The sequence below is a fragment of the Anguilla rostrata genome, chromosome 16 (genome assembly GCF_018555375.3).
Source record: "Anguilla rostrata isolate EN2019 chromosome 16, ASM1855537v3, whole genome shotgun sequence".
Taxonomy (NCBI): domain Eukaryota; kingdom Metazoa; phylum Chordata; class Actinopteri; order Anguilliformes; family Anguillidae; genus Anguilla; species Anguilla rostrata.
The window spans coordinates 4,056,086-4,083,109 of NC_057948.1; the positions used below are offsets into that span (position 1 = coordinate 4,056,086).

The 27,024-nt window shown below is 44.6% G+C and overlaps 1 protein-coding gene across 2 annotated transcripts; it reads left to right on the plus strand.

Moving 5' to 3' along the window:
- The first annotated feature begins 8,917 nt into the window (after window positions 1–8,917).
- lto1 (LTO1 maturation factor of ABCE1) lies at window positions 8,918–23,127 on the plus strand. Of its 2 annotated transcripts, XR_010326327.1 has the most exons (6): window positions 8,918–9,116; window positions 12,886–12,991; window positions 15,900–15,970; window positions 20,529–20,646; window positions 21,747–22,167; window positions 22,704–23,127. XR_010326327.1 is itself a non-coding variant. In XM_064313519.1 (5 exons), exons 1-5 carry the CDS (start codon window positions 9,058–9,060, stop codon window positions 21,816–21,818), a joined length of 426 nt encoding a protein of 141 aa, XP_064169589.1. In that variant the 5' UTR covers window positions 8,918–9,057; the 3' UTR covers window positions 21,819–23,127. The 2 variants fall into 2 exon arrangements, 1 of the variants encoding a protein (XP_064169589.1); XM_064313519.1 differs by having other exon boundaries at window positions 21,747–23,127.
- Window positions 23,128–27,024: the final 3,897 nt, after the last annotated feature.

Consider the following 27,024-nt stretch of genomic DNA (forward strand, 5'->3'; position numbering starts at 1 on the left):
TGGTATTAAGGGGCTTTATATGTGCCAAGAAAACATTCCCCACACCATTACCCTGCTGCTCCCCACCACCGCCATCTGGCCCCGCCCATCATCTGAGCCACATTATAAACTCTGATAAAACTGACTGACATGCTGGTCACCAGTCGGCACCCTGAGCCGACTAGAGGAGGATGGGTTTCCCCTCGAGCCTGGTTCCTTCTGAGGTTTCTCCCCATCTGCCACAGGGAGTTTTTCCTTGCCACTGTTGCATTAGGCTTGTTCCTGTGGGGGTTTAGGCCAGGGTTGTCAGTAAAGCGTATTGTGACAACTGCTGTAAAATACACTGTACAAATAAAATTTGATTGATTGATGATACACTACCAGCAGCAGCCCGCACCTTTAACACAAGGTAGGATGGATCCATGGATTTATGCTGTTTATGCCAGAATCTGACCGTACCGTCTGCAAGTCACAGCAGAAATCGGAATCTGTCAGACTTGGTGACTTTTTTCCCATCTTCACTCATCCAGTTTTGGTGATCACATGCCCACGGCAGCCCCATCTTCCTGATCTCAGTTGACATGAGTGAAACCTTCTGCTGCCGTAGCCCATCCACGTCAAGTTTCGACGTGTTGTGCATTCAGAAATGCCCTTCTGCACATCACTGTGGCAAACAGTTGTAATTAAAGAATTAATGGTCTTCCTGTTAACTTGAATGAGTCTGCCCATTCTCTTCTGACCTCTATGTTTGTTTTTTGCCAACAGGACTGCCACTCACAGGATATTTTTTGTTTATTGTAAAGTTCTGAGTTTTTGGATTTCAGACAAATGTCTCAACATTTGCACAGATTGAACTGAAACGTGTTTTTCAGAAAGAGCACAACTAAGACGAAGACTGGAGAAAATTGCACCAATTGCACCATCTACTGTTGTAAATGTTATTAGCAAGATCACAGTCAAACTGTACAACTGCTCGGAAAATATAATGAAAATATTCTTGCTGTACTCTTTGGTTTTATGGGTACAACTTTTCAGATACAATGCTATAGGCTGCACATTGCTTAACAGAGCATTAGTTAGTTGTTAGAGATTTATTATAGTACAATTCTGGGTAGCGTGTGAGACAGATGTGTAAAAAATGTTGGACTTGGGCAGGATACCCCACGACCGGGCAACACAGGGCAGAAGTGGGGCAGGATACCCCACGATTGGGCGACACAGGGCAGAACTGGGGCAGGATACCCCACGATTGGGTGACACAGGGCAGAACTGGGGCAGATACCACACTGGCGACAGGCAACTGGGCAAAATATCTCGGCGGCACAGGGCAGAACTGGGGCAGGATACCCCACGACTGGGCGACACAGGGCAAAACTGGGGCAGGATACCCACACCAGATGCAGAACTGGGCGGATACGCACGACGGGCACAGGCAGAACTGGGGCAGGATACCCCACGACTGGGCAGGAACTGAGCAGGATACCAGCTGGGCGAACAGGCAGACTGGGGCAGGATACCCCACGACTGGGCGACACGGGCAGAACTGGGGCAGGATACCCACGACTGGGCGATGATTGCAGAACTGGGGCAGGATACCCCACGACTGGGCGACACAGGGCAGAACTGGGGCAGGATACCCCACGACTGGGCGACACAGGGCAGAACTGGGGCAGGATACCCTACGACTGGGCGATGATTGCAGAACTGGGGCAGGATACCCCAGGACTGGGCGACACAGGGCAGAACAGGGGCAGGATACCCCACAACTGAGCAATGAAGGGCAGAACTGGGGAAACTTAGCCTGCATTCCTCGTCCCGGTTTTAGGTTTTCTTCCTGATGTTCCCTTCCCTTCCCTTCCCTTCCTGGCGTCAAATGGGAAATCCCCAAAATGCCAGGATAAAACATGGCAGCCACACTAAGTGGTGTTCAGTTACAATTTATGAACAGGAAGAAAGCAAGGGAATATAATTGCTCCCTCGTTTTTCCTCCCTCCCGCCAAGGGTATAAAATGCAAGCATCCAGCTAGAAGGGAATCCCACAATGCAGTGCTCACATGTAAAGAAGAGAGAATGAATCGGTGTGATGTCAATGGAGGAGGAAATATTTATTTTTTATTGGATGAGTTTGAAAGTTTTGTGAATAATTTAGGAGCACATGTTGACAGTGAAGGGAGGGGGGATTTATAATTGAGAATAGAACTTTGTTAGATCCTTTAGCCTACACATTTTTGTTTTTGAGTGAGGTGTTCTTTCAAGAAATCTTTACTAAAGGTTCCAGAAAGACCGGTGATAGCATCTTTATAAGACCAGCTGGTGGTGTTTTATTATCACTCAAAATACGTAAGGTTGCTATGAATTATTAATGAATCTTCCAAAGTCAGTCTATGCAAAAAAATACTCAGAGAGCAGAGGTTTCTATTGGGTAGCACTTCCTCTATAGCTTGCGGGCCCCTTTCAGTTCCATTTTGGCTTGTTCTTTGTCTGTCCTCCCTTGTGAGCAGTTACGCTTGATTGTTGCACATCACAAATCTGATCACAGAATAGCTCACTCAAGGTTAGAGAGCAAGTGAAGAAAATGTGTTAAATTGGAGCCACATCCAACTACATACACAAGAAAACAAGGGAAATGTGAGAATCATAACTCCACAACAAGCACAGCATCACTTTTTTTCTTCCTTCTGGTGTTGAACAGGAAATATGACAGTACCCACTACCCACTCTCCTCCTAGGAAAATCTCCAGCTGTTACCCCAGGATGGTTCGGGTGGCAACATTGAAAGTCTGGAATGAGCTCCGGGTCCAGTATGTTCCTGGCAATAATCCAAAAACAGTCCTTGGGACCATAACCCTCCCATCCTACTTGGTACTGGATCCCCCCACCTGGTGGGAGTCGAGGAGGCAACGAATTATGTAGGCAGGCTGAACATCGATTAGCCAAGGAGGAGGAGGTTTAGTGGTAGGAAACAAGACTGGTTACCACTGGCTTGAGGCAGGAGAAATGGAGAGTGGGGTTTTCCACATGGACCAGGGAAAGAGAAGGTAGACCACCTGATTGATTCTCCTCAAAATTTTGAATGTCCCCACATAGCAAGGAGCTAACTTGCAGAATTCCAGATTTTAATGGACGGTTTTGTCAAGTACCTCTAAGTGGTACTTGACAGAAACAATCCCTCTCTCAAAACAATAGTGATGTCAGGCATTCTTCCTCTGTACAGCTTCCTCACCACCTATGCAACTAAGCTCTTATTTCCTATACTGATCATTTCCCACCTAGACTATTACAACTCCCTCCTCATTGACCCCCCTGCTCCTGGTATATTGGGCAGCTAAAGGGGTAGTTCCATCATATCTTCAAAAGACCAGACCCTACACACCTATCAGACCCCTCCATGCTGGTCCCAGAACAGGAGAAACTTTGCCAACACTCTCAACGGGTAAGATACTAACAGATGTTGTTGCTATCATTTTGCCAAATAAAGCATGCATAACTACCTCAGATGTACTTGACATTGCCACAGTAGTATTATGGGAACTGTAACAGTAACAAAGGCTCAGGCTTCTTGTTTCCCAAGAAGCCACAGCAAGATGTTAAAAACTATGAGTACCATAATCCATGAGGTACTGAGGTACCATCTGCATAATCAGCATAAATTAGCAGCCAAAATTACTGGGTGGGCCTCCATTAAAACTAATGGTTTATTTTTCTTGGGGTGGCCTGAGGTGGTGTGAGATCTTTTCATGTGGGTTAAAATCCGTGCTAGTGCCCCTGCCTGTGCTTCCGGAAGATCACACTGATCAAAACGTACACTGGACCACAGAAGAGTATGTTGGTGGGTAGGTTGCATCTGTAGATGGGTGGGATTGAGGTGGTTGTGTCTGTAGGTGGGTGGGATTGAGGTGGTTGGGTCTGTATGTGGGTGGGATTGAGGTGGTTGTGTCTGTAGGTGGGTGGGATTGAGGTGGTTGGGTCTGTAGGTGGGTGGGATTGAGGTGGTTGGGTCTGTAGGTGGGTGGGATTGAGGTGGTTGGGTCTGTAGGTGGGTGGAATTGAGGTGGTTGTGTCTGTAGATAGGTGGGATTGAGGGAGTTGTGCCTGTAAGTGGTTAGGTTATGTCTATAAATGGGTGGGATTGAGGTGGATGGGTCTGTAGATAGGTGGGATTAAGCTGGTTGTGTCTATATGTGGGCTTGTTCTAAAATATCCCCATTACCTTCAATATTTCCCCTGGAGCTACATGTTCAATACAATATTCATAAAATGGCATATATAGTTTACCCACAGTATATTTATTAAAAAGGTCTGCATCTTGACTGGTTTGGATGATTACATTAAGATCACTTTATTGCAAATTAACACAAGGCAACTGGAATTTGTTGGTCTGGTAACAATTACACTTTCAATGATTCATTCAGTAAAAGGAACACTATGTTGGATTTTTTATCAGAAAATATTTTAAAATAACGATGCTAAGGCATATCTATGATACATTGGCAATCTCAGTCTTTACACACTTTAGCCAAATTTGAGCACCTTTCACCTGTATTTTTTATTCTAACGTGTTTGAGACGTTTCTAGGCGTGGCACTCTTTTCTTTGTGGGGAGGGGTGGGTGTGGCTACAGAGCCTGTGGTTTGGGATCAGATTCCAGCGAAGCGTTTGTTTCCAGTTAGCAACTGCAATGGCAGATGCTAAGAAGCCTAGATACAGCGAAGCAAAAAGACAAGCCAACAGGGTTCATTCGAAAACTATAATCAATCTTGGAATTACTATTCTTTGGTGGCTTCAGCTGAAGTTCACCAAGGGGATGAAAAGCGATGCAGAGTTTACCTGTTTTCTGCTGGATCTGTTAGTAAAGTTACTTAGATAGTTATGTTACAGAAGTTGGGTAGCTTTTGTATTGAATTGTGCTGACCAAGGACAAAAAATAAATGAATAAATAAATAGCTGCAATGGCACTACAAAGTAGCAACCACATGGAATAATGACTGTACGATGTTCCCACGTGCTAAGGGGTGCACTCAGTGTTAAGATCATTATAACACTGCCTATTTTCTTTTACCATGTATGTAGAATGATTCATGCAGCTACAAATGCTATTTTCAATATCTCTGATGGCCTCACGTCTTCGCTTAACATTTTTCTTGTAGCACTCAAGGGTGTGTCCGCAGTGGATGTGTGGGTGGAGTTGAGTACGGAGATTCCGACTGTAATGTATGCATAGGCACTGTCTGTACTGTGTGGGTATCCGCAGTCAGAGAGATATCAGATACCTTTTTGAGATACAATTGAGTTGTCCTTCTGGTTTCTATAAACCTAACACCGATGTATTTGTTAATAAACACAGAGTCTACAAGGACCGCAAAATCCCACATAATATACCTTTAAAGGTGCAGTGTGTAGGATTTAGTGGCATCTAGCGGTGAGGTCAAGTGATGAGGTTCCTTGGTAGATTTATAAATTGTATTTAGTCATTTAGTCTGTAAAACTACAGGTCATAGCTTACAAGTAAGATAGTGATTATGACGGTTAATTGTTCCGCATTGAGGTAGCATTTTATTGCTAACGTTAGCTGCTTTGCATGGTAAATCATAGAAAGACATGATGTGTCACAAAACTATTACACTACTAATAACTAACGCTTACATTACAGTGTGAAATATCCTCATTATAAAATACCACTGACCTATTTAAAGACACTCAATTTCAAAAATAACGTATATAACCGAAATATTTTGAGCAGTAATACTTACATAGCAATGATGAAATCTTATCTGTTTTCAATAGAGATAGACTTTGTTGTACGTCGCTCTGGATAAGAGCGTCTGCCAAATGCCTGTAATGTAATGTAATGTAATAGAGACAGAGACAGTAAATCAGCAACATCTATCCGCTTCTGTCTTACACCAGAAAACAATGTCAGCTAGGTCTATCAGCAAACATATGGCTTAGCTATGCTCAGAAGTCCTCAATAATAATAGTATTTTCCAAGAAATTATGAAAAATTGTTGAAAACGTTTCGTTAGGTGCAGCGTCTTTTACTGCTATTACAGAGTGAATGCGATGATAACAAAACTTTTGATTACGTTGACCAATAAAACGGTATTGAAAAAGCAAAATTAGACATGTTATACATCGTTAGATAGCTTATACTCTCACCTACTGAATAAATGGATTGTCAATCAAGCCAAAATGTGCTAAAAAGGGCGACAATGCCGTAAACAACAGGTGTGGTATTATGCACAGCTGTTTTGGAAGGTACCCAGGCATCACAAATGTGCGTATATTTCACAAACAGATTTTCCAAGACAATATGACCACTCAGTCTCTTCTTTCTTCTTCTTCGTATTCAACTGGTGCACTCGTGCCACCCACCAAAATAATAAAACAATAAATAAATATTTTTTTAAATGCGAAAGGCCCTCTCTAGAGCCGTTTGTCTGTTCTGGGCTTACTGTAGAAACATGGCGGTGCAACATGGCGGCCTCCGTGGAAGTGGAATAGTCAAAAAAATTACGTCCCACTTTTCCTTGACCTCGATGGAAAACGTCATGGGGTCAAGGAAAGATGTGAAGGAGAATTCATAAGGACTTAGGAAAAGACAACCGCGGTGCTAAGAGAATCCGACTGCACTTACACTAGGCTACTTAATTATGTGACGGCGGATGTTATTGAAGTGAGTCTGCCGTGGTGAAACTACAATGTTCCGAAGATGGACTACTAAAAGCGCATCTTAGATACTTCGCCCCGTTCGTTCTTACTGTGTTGTTTCAAGCAGGCTATATAAATGTGGACAACCCTGTGAAAAATATTACTTCATTTCCAAGGTTGGAATTTAAATTAAAAAGGAATAGGGCCTGTAGGCTACCAGTCACAAAAGTGAAACGAAATGGTTGTCACATTGAGAATGGTTAATTGCTCACCCTCCTGCCCACTCATATTTATCGACATGAATCCCAATTAGTATGATTGTATTAAAATAATTGTTAAATTCATGCAAGATAGGCATAACATGTTGGGCCTACAAATCTACTACTGTACATATCATCATTCTTAAAGTTACAATCTCGAAGATTTCCGTTTGGTTCTCTTTGGCGGTACCAATGGCGAAAAGCAGTAATTGCAGGTGTGGTTTTGGACCTCACTTCCCAGAGATCCAACCGGATCCAACCAGTGTTGCCTGTGTGACGTCAGTCAGTTGGCACCTGGGCCATGCGAACTATAACAGTTACTATTTACTGAATAAAAATTTCACAAACGTTCTTTATCCACCTTTTGCCCGGTACGAACATCTTTACACTGCAGAGAAGAATTTGCGGGATTCGTTGTGGCTCGTGCAATTATGTATCTGGTGAATGATTGTTGCGTGATATTTTTGAAACAACTGCCTTGCAAAATGTTACCCTTGGTGTTTCTGGTTTTGCTAGCTAAACTGTTTGAGGATAAAGCTGAGCTGGGTGTTAAATTAGCAATCAGAACAAGAAGAATAAAACAAAAACAAAGGAGATTTCATCAAAAAAGGGCATCCGGGCTGAAGGAACATATGAGGAAGCATAATAAAATAACAACAATGCTAATCCATACTGCCGTATTCTTTTATTTAGTTTTCTCCGGCTTGACATCTTTACACAGAAATCAGACCTGGCTCTGCTCCACCTATACCTCGGCTTTATTCCGATAATTAAACTTGATGGCAATGTAAATAACGGTATCGTTAAGACCAGTTCGGATCAATGATTCGCAACAAGACGAAACGGTTTTAGAATGTTGCAGAGAAAATTGCAGTGGTGTGAACTGGTTAGCTGCAGAGCGTCTGAAGCCGTTGCATGGGGTCTCAAAAGACCCACCTTGTCAAATCGCCAAGTGCAGTTTTAGAACGTTTACAATCAGACATCTTGGAATTTTGCAAGTTGCATCCAGTCTCGTTGCGAATCATTGATCTGAACTGGCCTTTAGTTAGCTACACTGCAACGTTGCAACAAGGTAGCATATTACATTCGAGAGACGGTTTGCAAGGTCGGTACCGGTCGGTAGTGTTAGCTAACGTTTTTTATAATTGTTAGCTGACATTAGATTGTGTTATTTACATTAGCTAGCTAGCTAGCTAACGCAACGTTACCTGATATGAGAGATGGATACTGTGCGCAACGTTGTCTAAACTAATGTTGCCTTTCTTGACATGGTCCGGTAGCTAGCGTTAGCCGTGCAAATAGCTATGTAATTTAGTAACGTTACATTGTCATCAAATGTAACGTTACTAACGCCGCTTGTGATGTTTTCCCGGGAATGTCGCCACAGACACCCAGTTCTTTAATCATAAATAATAATAATAATAATAATATAAATTAATATAATAATACGCTTAATCACCATTGTTTTACATAATTTGGTGATAGATAGTGACTTAACAGACATTTATTTTAATGAAAATCTTCGAGATTATTACTTTAAGTTTAAAACATGTTGAATTATAAACATCAACTGGCTAAAAACGTCTCATATCCCTTTTTCTTGAAAGACAGACTTCTGTGTTATGGTTAATATGCTGATTATGGTCTGATTATAAGCCTATGCATATAATAGCTTAAGAACCACCACACAACTCAGTCATGTTGATCGTTTGTTTTCGTGAACGGCCGAATGGTGCGTCGCTAAGCAATTGTGGGACGGCATTATCTCCTTTCCTTTCGTAAAGGACGGTCCAGTGTGCCCTATGCTAAAGGAGATAAGAAAGGAAGCATTGAAGCACCTTTCCTTACCATTTAGGCTGCATTAGCTTTCTAACGATGCATAACATGTTTAATTTTGCTTTTGGAATAGCGTTTTATTTGTCACTAAATAGATGCCACTAAATTCTACACACTGCACTTTTAAATTTGGTTTAACTCTATAAAAGAAAAAGACTACGTCTGCTTTTATTTTGAAATGTAACGTCTTAGTGGTTACCGGAACCGTAATGACACAGGCGTTTCTTGCGCACTACCAATGACCCGTGGGGACTGCCTTACTTAGCTGTTTGTTATTGAGTGTAGGTTGCTCATTTGTTCTCAATCTTAGTTTTGACACATAACCAATACGAAAAATGAATTGGGAATCTGGAAGTGAAGACCCATTTGACAGCATTTTCATGGCGGACAACAGGTAGCTACCGATGTCTATCTAGATACCATGCAAACGAGCTTTATTCCGTTTGTTAGCTTCAAAGTAGCTAACGATCATTGCAGACTTGCTAGTCTGTTTGACTGTACACTGCGATGTTGATCACATTTGAAATTAATTGATGTACCACAAGACATGACTTCGCGATTTACGTGGCTTGTTAACCTGTCTTTGTGTGGAATTATGTGGCTGTTGATGTGCTAGCTAGCTATAGTCGAAGGACCAGGTCGTGTGCGCAGTGGCTAGCTTGTGGATCAGACATCATTCCCTTTTGTGTTGGCATCACACTGCACGTGTAATCACTGGGGGTTCACACACTACTATGCTGCGTTGACGCAGGAAGAAGCTAGATAGCTAACAAGCTGATCTCATAATCACACACAGCCGTGCTCTAAGAGAGAGAGAGAAAAAAGCATGGCAAACCATCACTTATTGAATTGGGACACCTGGTCACCAATCACAATGTGATGGTAGGGAGGGCAAAACGAAGCTTTAGAATGTCGCCAGCAGTGTATGCGCGTGAGCTTGACAATACATTTCTCACAGAAAAGGTCGTTTGTTACCTTTTTTTAGTTCATTACAGTGGTGATAGAAGTTAATAGAATTAAGTGGTACTGTGCTGTTAGCCTTTATTGATCGCTGTACAAGGTTAATGTGAAGTAGCTAGCACAATCTGACAGTACTAACCCATAAAAATGTACTTTGATTGGTACTTGGTCAATCGAACGGTAAATGTGAAAAACATTCGATTATAGTCAGCGGCACCGAAATTTTCTGTCACACCCTCGATAAACGGCAAAAGTCCCAGTAGAAGATTGAATTAAATCTTTAAAAGTTATATATTTTCTGAAACCTTATCGATTCCGCTTGGCCGTAGTGAGTGAAACTAGGCGATCTGAGCATATAGTCGCTATGTAAATTACGTCAGAAGGATTCAGCCTTGTTGTTTGCTACCTAAACTTCACAGCACACTCAAATCCCTTAGCATGCTTGTAGCATGAAGTGTCTACTTTCAAAATCCATTTAAACCATTCACAAATGACTTGGGACTTTGAAGTTATAAGTCTGGATGTATCAAGTGTCCAGTGAAAATACTGACCTGGCTATCAGTCAGAATTCTGAGAGAACCAACTGCCATAAATGACCGCGTAAAATCAACCAGTAAGAGTTATTATGATGTCACTGGTTCAGAACCCCATAAATGTAAACAGTCGAATGTTCAGTGAAATCTATCGGTTTTCGGTGCCGTCGGAGTCCCGATCTTATCATTGATGGAATTTTGGGAAAGTGCGAGCTAAAAGGCCACAAAACAGTCAATATATCACATTAATATTCCATATATGTACGATCGCTGTTCACAATACGTTAATTTAAGGCTAAACTGGTATTTTAATCACAATACTTATGTTAATTTCCGGAAATAAATTTTTCGATTGTCCTCCCTAGGATGGTTTTAATATCTACCATTATACAATACTCATCTCTCAGTGAGATGCTGTGGTTTCGTCATCCAATGAAATAAATGTACACGCATATGGAGTCAATTTAGTGCCAAAAGTATTGTCCGCGTAGGAAAAAAAATCGTAGGCGTAGATGTGGAAATGCTTCTCGTGTTCAAAAAATAAATAAAAAAATGAAATCGTACTCGTAAAATCGTAAACATGAGTGAGAAAAACAACTGCAATTTTATTTTTTACATTTCTGAACATAACTTTTTCGTTTACAATTCAGAAGAATGCGTTTGATATATATATATTTTTTGATCAGGAGAAACATTTCCACATCTATCCCTACGATTATTTTTTTTTTTTACACGTGCGATTTTTTTTTCGTACGCGGACAATACTTTTGGCACTAAATTGACTCCATACACGCACACATACACAGTTATGATTTTTGCCTTGTTTAGTACCAATTGGATGTTGAGTTTTGTTTAAATCTAGTTTTAAAAAATATGTTAGGTACAATATTGCAATATGTATCAAAGTTTAACGACACAAAATGTGCATGTGTTTATAAATTCATATATATGCATAAAATGCACACAATGGCGAGAACATGAGCTCAAAATATTGTAATGTGAGATTTAAATGAGTTTTAATGAAGAACACAAATATTAAGCATAGTAATCAGTGAAGCATAGTAATCAGTGCAAGGCAGCTGTAAATCTAAAAATGTGGGGACATATAAATACAAATATATGGACACTAAAGATAATGCATTTGCAGTTGGATGATATGCTGTCATTGTGCGTATAAATACAGATCAAATTTTACAGTAGCAAACATTGGTATGCGTTTGTATTTTGCAGTGAATAAAATGCATACAGACACAAAAGCTTGTTCGTACTGTTTTTGCCATTGGAGAATACAGACGCATGGGTGATACCTATGTAAGGATGTTCTGAACGATTGCATCACAATAGGAGTTGCATCACAAAGAGCAGGCGAGTTCTAGCTGAAGCTTAATGACGCAAAAAGGTTTTGTGTTGACTTACACGTACATCATGAATAGTAAGAACAAATGCACTTTTAATCCTGAAGCAAAATTTATTAAGTGTCTAAGTTGAATACGCATAATAACTAAATCCATGCCACTGGTGGTTGAGACAGCTTTTCACTGGTGTATTTAAGGTTTCCTTTGCCACCATCTTGTTCAACAGGTACCTTGTGGCCTCATGGGCTTGGGGGCCTCACCTGAAGGCCCCTTTGGACGGTACACTAGTGACTAGTCCATTTGGGGTTTGTCCGTCTGCTCCATGGAGGCCCTGTTACAAATGAATATATTTGTTTCTTGCATCATACACATTTCTAATAATTGTATTTTTACTAATTTCAGGTGGAACTATTATTAAGGACTAATGAGATTTTAAAATACCAATTTGCACCAACAGCAGGACTAGTGCACAGGCCTAACATGTCACTTGGAAGGCTGTGCTCTGTGTATGATCATCTTCACTCTTGATGGTAGGGACCGGTATTCTGACTTTCTCAAGTTTTTTCTCTTGTGTCCATAAACCAAAGATATACTGTATAGAGTCAGAATAGCAGTCCGTTTGCATTGAACGAAAATAAAACCACACACACACGAGGCGTAACCTGTGGTGTCTGTTACAGGTTTCAACTGTTAGGCGTAACCTGTGCTGTCTGTTACAGGTCTCACTGTGAGGCGTAACCTGTGCTGTCTGTTACAGGTCTCACTGTGAGGCATAACCTGTGCGGTCTCTGTTACAGATCTCACTTTGAGGCGTAACCTGTGCTGTCTGTTATAGGTCTCACTGTGAGGCATAACCTGTGCTGTCTCGGTTACAGGTTTCACTGTGAGGCGTAACCTGTGCTGTCTCTGTTACAGGTTTCACTGTGAGGCTTAACCTGTGCTGTCTCTGTTACAGGTCTCACTGTGAGGCTTAACCTGTGCTGTCTCTGTTACAGGTTTCACTGTGAGGCGTAACCTGTGCTGTCTCGGTTACAGGTCTCACTGGGAGGCGTAACCTGTGCTGTCTCTGTTACAGGTCTCACTTTGAGGCGTAACCTGTGCTGTCTCTGTTACAGGTTTCACTGTGAGGCGTAACCTGTGCTGTCTCTGTTACTGGTTTCACTGTGAGGCTTAACCTGTGCTGTCTCTGTTACAGGTTTCACTGTGAGGCGTAACCTGTGCTGTCTCTGTTACAGGTTTCACTGTGAGGCGTAACCTGTGCTGTCTCTGTTACTGGTTTCACTGTGAGGCGTAACCTGTGCTGTCACTGCTGCAGGTTTCATTGTGAGGCGTACAGGGAGGGGCTAGCGGAGGGGACGCGGCAGGGCCTCCTGGAGGGAATGAGCCACGGCAAGATGCACGGTGCCAGACTCTCTGCTGAGGTAATGCACTGAGTGCAGTGCTCTGCTGTGGTAATGCGCTGAGTGCAGTGCTCTGCTGAGGTAATGCGCTGAGTGCAGTGCTCTGCTGTGGTAATGCGCTGAGTGCAGTGCTCTGCTGAGGTAATGCGCTGAGTGCTCTGCTGAGGTAATGCGCTGAGTGCAGTGCTCTGCTGAGGTAATGCGCTGAGTGCTCTGCTGAGGTAATGCGCTGAGTGCTCTGCTGAGGTAATGCGCTGAGTGCTCTGCTGTGGTAATGCGCTGAGTGCTCTGCTGAGGTAATGCGCTGAGTGCTCTGCTGAGGTAATGCGCTGAGTGCTCTGCTGAGGTAATGCACTGAGCACTCTGCTGAGGTAATGCGCTGAGCACTCTGCTGAGGTAATGCGCTGAGCGCTCTGCTGAGGTAATGCGCTGAGTGCAGTGCTCTGCTGAGGTAATGCGCTGAGTGCAGTGCTCTGTTGAGGTAATGCGCTGAGTGCAGTGCTCTGTTGAGGTAATGCGCTGAGCGCTCTGCTGAGGTAATGCGCTGAGTGCAGTGCTCTGTTGAGGTAATGCGCTGAGCACTCTGCTGAGGTAATGCACTGGGCGCTCTGCTGAGGTAATGCGCTGAGTGCTCTGCTGAGGTAATGCGCTGAGCGCTCTGATGTGGTAATGCGCTGAGTGCAGTTCTCTGTTGAGGTAATGCGCTGAGTGCAGTGCTCTGCTGAGGTAATGCGCTGAGTGCTCTGCTGAGGTAATGCGCTGAGTGCAGTGCTCTGCTGAGGTAATGCGCTGAGCGCTCTGATGTGGTAATGCGCTGAGTGCAGTGCTCTGTTGAGGTAATGCGCTGAGTGCAGTGCTCTGCTGAGGTAATGCGCTGAGTGCTCTGCTGAGGTAATGCGCTGAGTGCAGTGCTTTGCTGAGGTAATGCGCTGAGCGCTCTGATGTGGTAATGCGCTGAGCACTCTGCTGTCGTAATGCGCTGAGTGCAGTGCTCTGCTGAGGTAATGCGCTGAGTGCAGTGCTCTGCTGAGGTAATGCGCTGAGTGCAGTGCTCTGCTGAGGTAATGCGCTGAGTGCAGTGCTCTGCTGAGGTAATGCACTGAGTGCTCTGCTGAGGTAATGCGCTGAGTGCAGCGCTCTGCTGAGGTAATGCACTGAGCGCTCTGCTGCGGTAATGCGCTGAGTGCAGTGCTCTGCTGAGGTAATGCGCTGAGTGCAGCGCTCTGCTGCGGTAATGCGCTGAGTGCAGTGCTCTGTTGAGGTAATGCGCTGAGTGCAGTGCTCTGCTGAGGTAATGCGCTGAGTGCAGTGCTCTGCTGAGGTAATGCGCTGAGTGCAGTGCTCTGTTGAGGTAATGCGCTGAGCGCTCTGCTGAGGTAATGCGCTGAGTGCAGTGCTCTGCTGAGGTAATGCGCTGAGTGCAGTGCTCTGTTGAGGTAATGCGCTGAGCGCTCTGCTGAGGTAATGCACTGAGCGCTCTGCTGAGGTAATGCGCTGAGTGCTCTGCTGAGGTAATGCGCTGAGCGCTCTGATGTGGTAATGCGCTGAGTGCAGTGCTCTGCTGACGTAATGCGCTGAGTGCAGTGCTCTGTTGAGGTAATGCGCTGAGCACTCTGCTGAGGTAATGCACTGGGCGCTCTGCTGAGGTAATGCGCTGAGTGCTCTGCTGAGGTAATGCGCTGAGCGCTCTGATGTGGTAATGCGCTGAGTGCAGTGCTCTGTTGAGGTAATGCGCTGAGTGCAGTGCTCTGCTGAGGTAATGCGCTGAGTGCTCTGCTGAGGTAATGCGCTGAGTGCAGTGCTCTGCTGAGGTAATGCGCTGAGTGCAGTGCTCTGCTGAGGTAATGCGCTGAGTGCTCTGCTGAGGTAATGCGCTGAGTGCAGTGCTCTGCTGAGGTAATGCGCTGAGTGCAGTGCTCTGCTGAGGTAATGCGCTGAGCGCTCTGATGTGGTAATGCGCTGAGTGCAGTGCTCTGTTGAGGTAATGCGCTGAGTGCAGTGCTCTGCTGAGGTAATGCGCTGAGTGCTCTGCTGAGGTAATGCGCTGAGTGCTCTGCTGAGGTAATGCGCTGAGTGCTCTGCTGAGGTAATGCGCTGAGCGCTCTGCTGAGGTAATGCGCTGAGTGCAGTGCTCTGCTGAGGTAATGCACTGAGTGCTCTGCTGAGGTAATGTGCTGAGTGCAGTGCTCTGCTGAGGTAATGCACAGAGTGCAGTGCTCTGCTGAGGTAATGCGCTGAGCGCTCTGATGTGGTAATGCGCTGAGTGCTCTGCTGAGGTAATGCGCTGAGTGCAGTGCTCTGCTGAGGTAATGCGCTGAGTGCAGAGCTCTGTTGAGGTAATGCGCTGAGTGCAGTGCTCGGCTGAGGTAATGCGCTGAGTGCAGTGCTCTGCTGAGGTAATGCGCTGAGTGCAGTGCTCTGCTGAGGTAATGCGCTGAGTGCAGTGCTCTGCTGAGGTAATGCGCTGAGTGCAGTGCTCTGTTGAGGTAATGCGCTGAGTGCAGTGCTCTGCTGAGGAAATGCGCTGAGTGCTCTGCTGAGGTAATGCGCTGAGTGCAGTGCTCTGCTGAGGTAATGCGCTGAGCGCTCTGCTGAGGTAATGCGCTGAGTGCAGTGCTCTGCTGAGGTAATGCGCTGAGCGCTCTGATGTGGTAATGCGCTGAGTGCAGTGCTCTGCTGAGGTAATGCGCTGAGTGCTCTGCTGTGGTAATGAGCTGAGTGCTCTCCTGAGGTAATGCGCTGAGCGCTCTGCTGCGGTAATGCACTGAGTGCAGTGCTCTGCTGAGGTAATGCGCTGAGTGCAGTGCTCTGCTGAGGTAATGCGCTGAGCGCTCTGCTGAGGTAATGCGCTGAGTAGTGTGACATTTAGTTTGATTTCAGTTTTTTATATTTTTGAAGAACTCATACAACTTTTCCCCTCGATTCCCAGATGTCCTTCTACTATGGATTTGCTTTCGCTTGGAAGTGCCTTCTTCAAAACAACACAGATGCCAAATCCAGGTACAAAAGATCGCTCGGCCGTGAAAGATAGAGCATCCACAGTGGACAGTCGGTCTTTCACTAGAAGAACCTTTGGGTTTGCACGTGATCACACTTTTCACTCCATGACGGGATGCAAGTCTATGTATTGTTGTGTGCGGTACTGCATAAGGTACAAAACACGCCTTCCTCAGAGAATGACAAATGATTATGATGACCATGGTGACTTGGGTGTAAGTGCTGTAAGGGTTTATTTATCTGGCCAGCTCTAGCATGGTCACTCATGTTACTTGTACCCCCATTTCAGCACTTTCTGTAATTTGTATTTGTCCTAATATTGTAGCTTATTCCTCTCCTAGTTTGGCTTGGCATAAGTTAGGTCAGAATAGTGTTCACTGTGTGAACTGAACTGTGTTCTTGGCTAGAAGTAGCTGTACGAAATTAGTATTGTACCTTATGGAACCTGTGTTTTGTAGTTTTCCAGTGACCATGATATGCACTTTTGTACGTCGCTTTGGATAAAAGTGTCTGCTAAATAAATGTAATGTGATGTAAGCTATGGCATGGGTAATCATTCGCTTATCATTAAGGTTTTGAATGGCAACCATCTGCACATTTATTTATTTATTTATTATCCTTTATTTAACCAGGAAGGTCCCATTGAGATACAATATCTCTTCTGCCAGGGAGTCCTGGTCAAGATGGCAGCAGGAAAATAAAAGTTTCATATTAAAACATACCAAAGAAAATAAAAAAATAAAAAATATAATAATAAAAAAAAACAGACATACAAGGATCAGGAGCTAAAAGGCACTTGTTGCTAAAAGCAATAACATTGTTCAGTAAAAACAGATTTTAACATATTTTTATACATGTCAAGAGAGGGTAAGGATTTCAGATTAAGAATGCCTTGTAACTCATTCCAGACATGCGGGGCATGAAAGGAAAAGGCTGATTTACCCAGTTCTGTTCGAATACTTGGGACCATGAGGAGAATTTTCTCTGAGGATCTAGTGTTATGGCTACTGGAGTAATATTTCAGTAAGCCGGATATGTACTGCGGTAGTTTACCCAGTAAAGCTTTAAAAATAAAAATTAACATATGGGTTTTTCTCCTTGAATACAATGAAGTCCATTGAACCATTTCATACAAGTTACAATGGTGCGTATGTACACTTGCACAAGTTACAAACCGCAGGGCAGCATGATAGACTACATCCAGTTTTTTCAACAGAGATGAAGATGCATGCATATAAATTTCATCACCATAGTCTAATACTGACAAAAAAGTACTTTGAACCAATCTTTTTCTAGCAGTAAAAGGAAAACATTTTTTTAAACGAAAATAAAAACCTAACTTTGGTCGAAGTTTTTTTAGAAGGCTATCAATATGGACGCTAAAGGTCAACTTGTCATCAATCCAGATGCCAAGATATTTGTAAGAGCTAACCCTCTCTAGCTGAGTACCATCTAGTGTTAGAACTGTACAGTCAGTGGGTGATGAATGGGAACGTGAAAAAATCATAAACTTAGTCTTTTTAGAATTTAAAACCAATTTTAAATTAACAAGTGACATCTGCAATAAATTAAAAGCAGTCTGTAGGGAATCCATTGCCACTTTTAAAGATGGCGCTGTAGTATAAATAATTGTGTCATCTGCATAAAGGTGTACCTTTGCTGGATTTAACCCTACCCCAAGATCATTTATATAAATAGAAAATAAAATCGGTCCCAAAATAGATCCTTGCGGAACACCTGCCTTTACAGTTAGAGGTACAGAATTATAATTGTCAATAGACACACACTGAGTTCTCCCTGTCAGATAATTTGAGAACCAACTTAGCACAGGGTTACTAAATCCTATACAATTGAGTCTTTGCAGGAGAAGACCATGATCCACTGAGTCAAACGCTTTGGATAGGTCAATAAAAAGTGCAGCACATGATTTTTTATCATCCAGAGCAGTAATAATATCATTTGTAACTGATATGGCTGCAGTTATAGTGCTATGCCCTTGTCTAAAACCTGACTGAGTTTGACTTAAAATTTTATTATCAGACAAAAAATGTTTTAGCTGTTCGTTTACTAGGGATTCAAATACTTTAGCTATAACGGATAGTCTGGAGATAGGGCGATAATTATCCAGAACAGAGGGATCTCCTCCTTTTAATAAAGGAAGGACAAATGCTGACTTCCAGGAGCTGGGGATCAAACCGCTGGTTAGACTAAGATTAAAAATGGAGGCAATGGGTCCCGCAATCAGATCTGCTGCTATTTTAAAAAAATAAGGCTCAATTTGGTCAGGACCAGCAGACTTTTTACAATCAAGACTCAATAGAGCTTTATAAACTTGAGTGGGAGAAATAGGGGAAAAATTAAAACTATTTCCTGGGCAACTTAGGGTGGTGGCTACACTGTCTTTACCATCTACAGGGAGATTTGAGAGAGTGGCTAAGCCTGCATTGATAAAATGCTTATTAAATGCATCTGCTATGTTATGCGTACCCTTTATTTCATTTTGATTTACCTTTAAAAGATCAGGAAGAGTAGAGGGTGTCATAGACCCTGATGAAGATTTAATCAACTTCCAAAATTTACTTGGATCATTAAGGTTTTCATTTATTAAATGAAGGTAGTAATCACTTTTTGTATTTTTTATCAATTTTGTGCATTTGTTTCTTAATGCCCTATACTGAACCCAGTCACTGGCATCATTACTTTTTTTGCCTTGGCCCATGCCTTATCTCTCTCTCTAATAGAAGATGAGATGGTTTCATTAAACCATGGGTTGTCTTTACCACTAACTCTAAATCTTCTCAGAGGTGCATGGTTATTAATTAGGGCCAAAAAGGTTGTTTTAAAATAATTCCACGCCAAGTCAACGTCCGCCATTTCACAAACAAGGTCCAAGTCGCTATTATACAAATCATGCGCAAAGGCTTGTTCATTGAGATGTTTATAATTTCTTTTAAAAATAAAACGGGGCTTAGTCTTGGGTAGTTTGCAGTTTCTAACACAGGCAATTGTACAGTGATCACTGACATCATTACTGAATATTCCAACTGCAGAGTATTTATGTGGAGAATTCGTGAGAATAACATCAAGCAATGTAGACTTATCCATGTTTTTGGAGTTTAACCGAGTTGGAGAGTTAATTAGTTGCGATAGATTTAGAGTGTCGCAAATGTCCTTAAGTGAATTGGAGGTCGTCGAGAGCCAGTCCCAATTTAAATCTCCCAATAAAACATACTCCTTGTCAGAAAACGTATGAAGGAAGTCTGAAAGCAGTCCTACAGCTTCATGTGACGCCGATGGTGGGCGATAGCATCCTACTACTGTAAGATCAGCACCATTAGGAAGATGTAACTTAATTACAGACAGTTCGAAGCACTTTGGTTTACTGATCGATTCGACACAGGAGCAGTTCAACGTTACTTTTACATAGATCGCTACTCCCCCTCCTTTGTTAGCGCGATCTGTCCTGTAGATATTATATCCATCGATGTGTATCATATTGTTCGAAATCGAGGGTTTCAGCCACGTTTCAGACAAAACTATAATGTCGCAGTCAGTCAGCTTTGCCCAGAGACGAATTGCGTCTATTTTGTTTATTAAACTGCGAACATTTAGGTGAATGAAACGTAATCCATTGCAGTTTTTAAGATCATCCGGATTTTCAAACTGTGTCAGTCCAGGACCTGGATTAGGGTGGATGTTACCTGATAGAAGAAGTAGGAAAATCATCCAGACCTTCTTTGCTGGAACAGTTCTCCTGCTGTATCTGTGCACAACCGATGAGGCCACCCGGGCCGAGATCACGGTCCCTATCCGGCGCTGTGCGTGCCGCAGGTACACGTCACCACACTCAAACAAACCAGCGAGACACCCCGCTGTGATCCAATGGTTTGTTGTAAACGGAGAAACATCCGAATGGGGCATTGTTACAGTGCATGAGGAGGTAATCCACAGTGAAACATCCGATCCACCGTCATCCATTGTCCTATTCACCACTGGAGATGATAGTGCAAGGCTACTCAACAGGTAGAGCAGCCCGGCTGGCCACATTGTTGAAGTGGGTTAAGTCAGTTTTGATTAATACTGTATTGTTTAACAGGCTATCAACTGCCGGTTTCTAGTAGCACTGATCAAATCGCGATTAAAATCAATTTTTAAGACATAAACTAAACCGAAAACAAAAAAGAAAACATAAAAGACGCTAAGAAGTGGACAACGTTAAAACGTTAAAACACCTGTTAAAACGTTAAAACATAAAAGACGCTAAGAAGAGGACAACGTTAAAACGTTAAAACACCTGTGCCGCCATCTTGAACACCTGTGCCGCCATTACCGATGTAGAATATTGTAGAATAATATGGTAAGCATTTTCTACGAGCAGAATAAAAGTTGTAGGACTCGATGCGTTTCTAAAAATGGGACGAGAGGTCCTGAGGAAGTGCTTGGCGTGTTTCACGCGCGGGCCGACGAAGTGTTTGCCGTGCGGCTGTCCCTGAGCGCCGCCTTTGCTTTCCCCGCTCGCCCGGACTGAGCGCGTGCGGTTTTTTGTCCTTTCCCGCTGCAGGAAACGGCTGAGGGCGCTGGAGGCCCTGGCGGAGCACGTCCAGGCCTTCCCCCACGACGACCCGCGGCACGCCTCGCTGCAGCCGGACGTGGAGAAGGCGCGCGCCAAGTTCCGGCAGGTGAGCGTCACCGCCTGCCCTGGGTTTCGCCACCGCAGCGTAACGGGCCAGGAGCTGGTCCCGTAACCGGAAGGTCGCTGGTTCGATTCCCGGAGGGAACGCTGCCGTTGTACCCTTGAGCAAGATTCTTAACCCGCGTTACTTCAGTGTATGTCCAGCTGTATAAATGGATGCAGTGTAAATGCTGTGTAAACGTTGTGTAAGTCGCTCTGGATAAGAGCGCCTGCTAAACGCCTGTAATGTAATGGGGGGCCTGCTCTGATCACCCCCATATTGCATCCCTCACTCCTGTGGGATCTGACTTGGTCCTGGGGGACCTGTTTGTATGCTGGTTTTTGTTACATCCCGTCTCTCACTCAGTGAAAGTTGTTGGACAGGTGTTGTGTGTTCAACACGAGTTCTTTTATTAATTCCCCCCCCCCCCCCCGACTTAAGCTTGTTAACACCGTGTAGGTTTGGCTCATTATCATTTGCTTTGTCTTTGAATTGTTAATTATCTTCCAGATGGTTAGCTTTAGTGGCCAGGTGTTCACGCTCATCAGTTAGGAGCCTATTGATTCACCTCAGTCTCTAATGTTGCTTTCATTTTTTTTACTCTCTTTTTATAATTGATTGCAATATAGCACAAAGAGAATATGGGACTTTTATTTTTCATGGCATGCATAGCTATTTCTGACAGCGTGGCTTAAGAGGGTAAATAATCTCTGGCATTCATGCATGTGGCTACAGTCTGTAGTGTGAGTGTGTGTGTGTGCTGTGGTGTGTGTCGTGCATGTGCATGGTTGTATGAGAGAGTTTGTCATGTGTGGTGTGTGTGGGTGGGGTTGTGGTGCATATTGTGTGTATGCGTATGAGTGTGTCTGAGTGCGGGTGCTGAGAGTGCGTGTGTGTGCGTGCATACGTGCGTGTATGCGTATGAGTGTGTGTGAGTGCGAGTGTTGAGAGAGTGCATGTGTGTGTGTGCGTGCATACATGCGTGTATGCGTATGAGTGTGTGTGTGAGTGTGTGAGAGTGTGGGTGTTGAGAGAGTGCACGTGTGTGTGTGTGTGTGAGAGAGTGCTTCATGCATCCTCCTGCAGTCTCAGTGTTTGTATTTCAGGTTTGTTCCATGATGAACGTGCCTGCAGACTTCAGGGAGTATGTGACCGTGGCGACGGGGATGTCTTTCTGAGCGGCGGCACAGACGCCTCGGAGATCTCGCCCCGTGGAGACGCTGTACGGGCGCAGGAGCGCGGGGGCGCAGGAGCGCACGCTGTGCCTTTCTCCGCGCCCGCCGAAGCTTTCGCGCTCCGATGCGTATGCCTGCCAGTGTCTGAGCTCTGTTACCCAAAGACCGGAAATGTTAGAGTCTAGTCGGTACACCCCCAGACAGGCAGGTGGCGCTATAACATTGGCACTGACATAGTTTTAAAGGTGACGACTGGTGGTGGCTGAAGCCTCAGTAGGCAATTTTGTGTTGCAGTTGAACTTGCAATTCAGATCCTAACCAAAAGGCATAAGCCATATTTTTTGTAAACAGTGTGGAACTATATTCATGTTCAATAGTACATAATTTCCTTTTGAGTGTGTGCATGTAAATACTCTCTCTCTCTCTCTCTCTCACACGCACACACACACACACCCTGTCATTGGTAAGAAAAGCAGAAGACATTTACTGCAAAATGAAATGTTCACAAAAATGTTAAACGGCAAAGTGAATGAGTTGAACCCCGTCTCATTACCTGTCTTTTGCATGGTTTTCTGTTCTTAAATCCCTATAGTATGTTTACTTCCATGTGATTCACAATGATTAATGAATCTCATGTAGGGTCATAGACCACCTTTGAAACTGAGGGAATGTCTGTGAAAAGAATTGCACGTACACATTTGTCTGGAAGTTTACTGTTCATACAAATGGATTTTTATGCATTTTGAAAAGCTGGGAAATGTAGTCCAGTGTTGCCACCATCTGCCTAAGAGAAAATGTCTGCCATATTCAGTGCAAGGCTTTAGCACCCCCTGCTGGAAGACTGCAGTGAATATTAGTGTTTCCCAATTCTACTTTAAAATTCTACAGGAATTTTATATTAACCAAACCTATTGATGATGAGTTTTTTTGAGGGAAAATGCATGGCAATACATTTTTAAAAATATATAAATCTTGAGAGTTGCATTGCATGTACCGTGCAATATCTGTATTTGGGTCCAAGTCAATTCAACACAATGTTGGACCACATCGTCACAGATAAAAAAAAAAAAAATAAATAAAACCCCTTGTCTTATAAGAAACCACTGGAACCGAAATTACACTTGTCTCAGACCATTATTAGGGGAGATATAGGCTGTTGAAGGCATATTAGTGTGACTCAATGACTTTGACTTGCCATGTCTACATTACTCTCGGTAACAGAGAAATGTTTCTTGTATCATTTTACAGGTCTTTTTAATTTCTTTTACACATGTACCTGTTCACCCAAAAATAAAGGTTGAATGATTTTAAACTTGACAAATTTTTCTGCGAAAAGACCTATATTTGAAAATGAATAAAATTTTCACCAAAGTTAGGTTATGATGTCATCAACACCTCCAGAAAATCTGGTCTTGGAATTTTGACTCGTTGCTGAGGTACGTACTGAGATTACATATTTGTAGTGGTATCACATCGCTAATTCCTCACAATGCTGTTGAACCTGTTCAGTGCTAACAGATGTAATCAGACACATGCAAAATGTCAATGCATGTATGAATTAGGCTCTTTAAGAGAAGGTTTGAATCATACGCTGCCCAGTGGTGAGAACATGTTGTTTGAAGGTCAGTAGACGTATACAGGGTTATAGCAGTTGTCAAAGATGTATGTTAATACCCCTTGATGGAGAGCAGGCTGATGTTAGCGTTGGGGCCGATAAATTCATTTTCCGGTCTTCTGAGGCTTTTGAAAAATGCAAACATTCCCCTGCGACCCATTTGTAAGTGCAGGTGAGGCTGAACAGTGGAATGCGGGAGAATGAAGCTGGCAGTATACTCCGTAAAGCTGGCCGTTGTCGGCATACTCGGTGAGAACACCGAACCGTTTAATGTCACTGCTGGGGCATGAATAATCACAAATAATTACGAGGCAGCTATTTTATTTTATTTTTTTCCTTTCCCCACCACCACCCCCCCTCTTCAGAGGACAACTTTTTTTTTTTTTTTAAACAGTACCTAGTTTACACATTATCTTTTACATTTGCACATGATAATTTATAATTAGTCCTCCTAAACAGACCTTCGTATTTAAACCTCAAATTTCTAATCCTTTGATATTAATATTTTATCTTTATTGCAAGTATTTCAATTGCCATAATAAGTATGGTGATAGAGGGCAGCCTTGTTTTACGCCCCTTGATAATGTAATATTCTCTGAAAAATAACCATTATTTATAACTTTACATGTGGGGTTGCTATACATGACTTTAACCCATTTAATTAGAGATTCACCAAAGTTGAAGAATTCTAGGCATTTGTAAATAAAATCCAGACGCACTTTATCAAAGGCTTTTTCAAAGTCTGCTATGAAATTTAAGCCGGCTTTCTTCGACGTCTCATAGTGCTCTATAATTTCAAGCAATTGTCTTATATTGTCCCCCAGGTATCGTCCCTGTAAAAAGCCTGACTGATCAAGGTGGACAATATCCGACAGGACCCTTTTAATACGATAGGCTAAACATTTCGCTAATATTTTAGCATCACAACACTGAAGTGGACAGTAGCACTAATGAGGCCCACTGTGACCCCTGCTACGTGGGACAGTAGCACTAGGCCCCTGTGACCCCTGCTGTGTGGGACAATAGCTCCAGGCCGCTGTGACCCCTGCTATGTGGGACAGTAGCACTAGGCAGGCTCCCTGTGACCTCTGCTATGTGGGACAGTAGCTCCAGGCCCTGTGGCCTCTGCTATGTGGGACATTAGCTCCAGGCCCCCTGTGGCCACTGCTATGTGGGATAGTAGCACTAGGCAGGCCCCCTGTGACCCCTGCTACATGGGGCAGTGGCACTAGGCAGGCCCCCTGTGACCCCTGCTATGTGGGACAGTAGCTCCAGGCCCCCTGTGGCCACTGCTATGTGGGACAGTAGCTTCAGGCCCCTGTGGCCCCTGCTATGTGGGATAGTAGCACTAGGCATGCCCCCTGTGACCCCTGCTATGTTGGACAGTAGCACTAATCAGGCCCCCTCTCACCCCTGCTACGTGGGACAATAGCTCCAGGCCCCTGTGATCCCTGCTATGTGGGACAGTACCACTAGGCAGGCCTTCTGTGACCCCTGCTACATGGGACAGTAGCACTGGGCACACCCCATGTGACCCGTGCTATGTGGGACAGTAGCTCCAGGCTCCCTGTGGCCCCTGCTATGTGGGACAGTAGCACTAATCAGGCCTCTTGGGACCCCTGCTATGTGGATCAGTAGCATTAGGCAGGCCCTCTGTGACCCCTGCTATGTGTGACAATAGCATTAGGCAGGCCCCCTGTGACCCCTGCTATGTGGGACAGTAGCACTAGGCAGGCTTCCTGTGACTCCTGCTATGTGGGACAGTAGCTCCAGGCCCCTGTGGTCCCTGCTATGTGGGACAGTAGCACTAATAAGGCTCCCTGTGACCCCTGCTATGTGGGACAATAGCTCCAGGCCCCTGTGGTCCCTGCTATGTGGGACAGTAGCATTAGGCAGGCCCTCTGTGACCCCTGCTATGTGGGACAGTAGCACTAGGCAGGCTCCCTGTGACCCCTGCTATGTGGGACAGTAGCTCCAGGCCCCTGTGGTCCCTGCTATGTGGGACAGTAGCACTAATAAGGCTCCCTGTGACCCCTGCTATGTGGGACAATAGCTCCAGGCCCCATGTGACCCCTGCTATGTGGGACAGTAGCTCCAGGCCCCTGTGACCCCTGCTATGTGGGACAGTAGCACTAATCAGGCCCCCTGTGCCCCCTGCTATGTGGGACAGTAGCAGTAGGAGGCTGAATGAAGGCCTTTGGGGAAGCTGTTCCACTACAGGACAGCTCCCTTTCTCCAGGTCACAGATCAAAATTCAGCAGCCCGTACACCCGGGGACGTTGCTTCTGCTTAGCGCGGTTAGCGTGGCTCGCCCTCTCTCCTCTCAGATGCCCAGTCTGGGCTCTTCACAGGTCGGCAGCACTCCCCAGTCACATGACTCTGAAGGCTGATAAATGGCTCTGCCCCTCTTTAATTTCCTGCATTCATCTTCATGTTTCAGATGAAGGAGGATGAATGTTCTGGAAGGATCAAGGAACCTCTTGACATCTGTTGCTTTTTCCGCTCGCCCCTTATGGTGTCCTGATGTGTGACACAACATCCTGCCGTTGCGTGACGCACGGCTTCAGGAAGGATGCCGTCGCATTGCTTCACCAGCCACGGCTGTTCCTAAGGGCCTCTTACAGCACTTCTTGTGTCTGTTCCGTATGACAAGTAGCTGAATGCAGGAAACAGCAACATTTTCTGTGTTTCACAAGAGAAAAAAAGGCTCTAGGAGATGTTCTTTCCAGCGAATATTATGAGGATCAGTAGGTGTGTGCGTCCGGTGTGCTAGAAACTCAGACCCTGCCACCTCCCTTCGTCCCTCCCTTCCTCAGCACACCATTGTAAGTCCACTGCAGAAAATCAGTGGCGTCTAAGCAGGGTTGACTCCTCGCTGGGTGTCACTGCTTCCCAGTCCCCCTCACTAAGGGTCAGACTGATCCGCAGGCTAACACAGCTTGTGACACTGCAGTCAGATGGAGAGAGAGAGAGAGAGGGAGAGGGGGGGGGGGAGGAGGGTTGGCAAGAGCAAGGGAATGTAAATAGGCTTGAGCACATTTCTTATGATTCTTTTCAGTTGGGGAGCTGTGTGTGTGTGGGGCGGCTGGGGCTGGGTAAATGTGCAGGAATTTGTGAGGCAGGTGGTGAGCGGCCACGTGAACAAAATGGGGAAAGTGCAACTGCCAGGAGCGGCAATTTGCAGCCCCACCAAAAAAGTGTCCCTCATGGATCAGTGGAGGGTCCTGCGTGCTGGCCTGGCCACACCGGCGCCCTCTTAGGAGGGAGAGGCACCAGCACCTTTCAGCACATACCGAACAGCCTGATCAGCCAGAGGCACAGACACTGGCTACTGTGGGGCACCATGAGTGGCAGTGCCCCTAGCTGGGTCAACCATGAGGGTTTAGTGACAGGGTTGAGTAAGTGTGCTCCTGGCTGGGTCACCCATAAGGGTTGAGTGCCAGGGTTGAGTAGCAGTGCTCCTGGCTGGGTCACCCATAAGGGTTGAGTGACAGGGTTGAGTAGCAGTGCTCCTGGCTGGGTCACCCATAAGGGTTGAGTGACAGGGTTGAGTAGGAGTGCTCCTGGCTGGGTCACCCATAAGGGTTGAGTGAC